Source organism: Perca fluviatilis, chromosome 2 (genome assembly GCF_010015445.1).
Source record: "Perca fluviatilis chromosome 2, GENO_Pfluv_1.0, whole genome shotgun sequence".
NCBI lineage: Eukaryota > Metazoa > Chordata > Actinopteri > Perciformes > Percidae > Perca > Perca fluviatilis.
The window spans coordinates 6,467,187-6,468,809 of NC_053113.1; the positions used below are offsets into that span (position 1 = coordinate 6,467,187).

At 35.3% G+C, this 1,623-nt stretch overlaps 1 protein-coding gene across 1 annotated transcript in view; it reads right to left on the reverse strand.

Annotated features, from left to right (window-relative positions):
- The window catches only part of LOC120545295 (olfactory receptor 11A1-like), a gene marked incomplete at its 5' end in the record, with an annotated part of 933 nt that extends 339 nt beyond the window's left edge, over positions 1-594 (reverse strand). The window contains one exon of the mRNA XM_039779510.1: positions 1-594. This exon is cut by the window's left edge and continues 339 nt beyond it. Within this exon, the coding sequence (XP_039635444.1) occupies positions 1-594 (594 nt within the window).
- Positions 595-1,623: the final 1,029 nt, after the last annotated feature.

Below are 1,623 nucleotides of genomic sequence, written 5' to 3' on the forward strand. Positions count from 1 at the left end.
TCCTTGAATGTTGTTCACTGTGGTGTCAAAGCAGGCCAGTTTGACAACAGAGTAATTGTCACAGTAAACTTTGTTAATGATGTTCCCACACAGCTGTAAAGTGGAACTCAAAGATATTGTGACAGCAACTTCCATAAATGGGAATAACCATGTTAGCGCAATAAGCATTGCAACCTTGTTAGATGTCATACGTGTGTTATATTGCAGAGGATAACAGATAGCAAGATATCTGTCATAAGACATGACGGATAAATTAATAAATTGTACAGTTCCATATGCAAACACACAATAAATCTGCAGGAAACAGAAGGGAGCATAAATAATGTGAATGTCAGAGAGGATCTGAACCAGAAGGAATGGAAATAATACTGTACTACCAAACAGTTCATTTACAAACAGGCTGCACAGAAAAATGTACATAGGTTCATGTAAGCTTCTGTTCTTACAGATAACCACAATCAGCAAAACATTGGCACAAATAATCAAAGCATAAAAATAGATAATAATCGTGAACAATAAGTATTTAAAGAGCCCGATATCAAAGTATGCACCCAAAGTGAAATATGAAACCTGTGTAAAGTTTATCATGATCAATCAAGAATCAATTCTTACAATAACACAGATTCTCCAAACTTACCAGCTCTCTTATTTAAAGTCAATATAATGTTAAGATTAGAAATGATAGAACACAGTTCATGACATTGCATGAATCCTTACATTCATCTGCAGTGAATGCTTTGCAACTGAGATGAAAGTCTGCGTCTGCTTTTTTCAACTCTTCAAGTCAGAGGATGTGAACATCAGCAGTCTGATGTCATTACCACGGGACACATCTTACCAGTCTCGCATAAAGTACTCAAGAAATACTTGAGTAAAAGTACAAGTATCCTCCTAGAAAATGAATTAATAAGTTAAAGTTAAAGTCACATTTTACAATATTACTTGAGTCTCAAAGCATCTGATATTTATTGTACTTATTATTAGAAGTAAAAGAAAGTAAAATATATAATAGTTTCCAGAAATATAAATAACCATGTAAAGTACAGATATGTGAAAACTTGTATATTTGTTTGTTACATTACAACACTGTATCTGACTGATGTCTGAACATCTACTCTTAGCATATTAACATAGGTCAATAAAACATCCGCTTATCCCACTATAGAGCCCCTAGTCCCGCATTGCCAGACCTTCTGGCTAGTCCTAACAACATTCCTGGATAGGAGAAAAACGTGCTCTGGTTTATTGGCATTTCTTCAAACCGTTCGATGTAAATGTTGAGTTGTGTGTTTGTGCTTCAGTTCCTCTGGAGATGGGAGTTTTTCTGAGGGAACACCTGAACTACTGGTGCAGTCTGAAGGCTTATTATCTCGCCAAAACTATGGCGGACGTCCCCTTTCAGGTAACGTTTTATAAGCCATACTACTCCACAACAACTCCTGTAGCTTCCATTACTACTCAAATATATATAGATCTGCAAAGATGAATCGATTAGTTGTCAAATATTCAATAAATTGCCAACTATTTTGATAATCGATTCATCGGTTTGAGTAAAACTTCTGTAATGTCAGCTTGTTAAATGTGAATATATGCTTTTTTGGTGTTTGTGATGTTTGGCTCCTA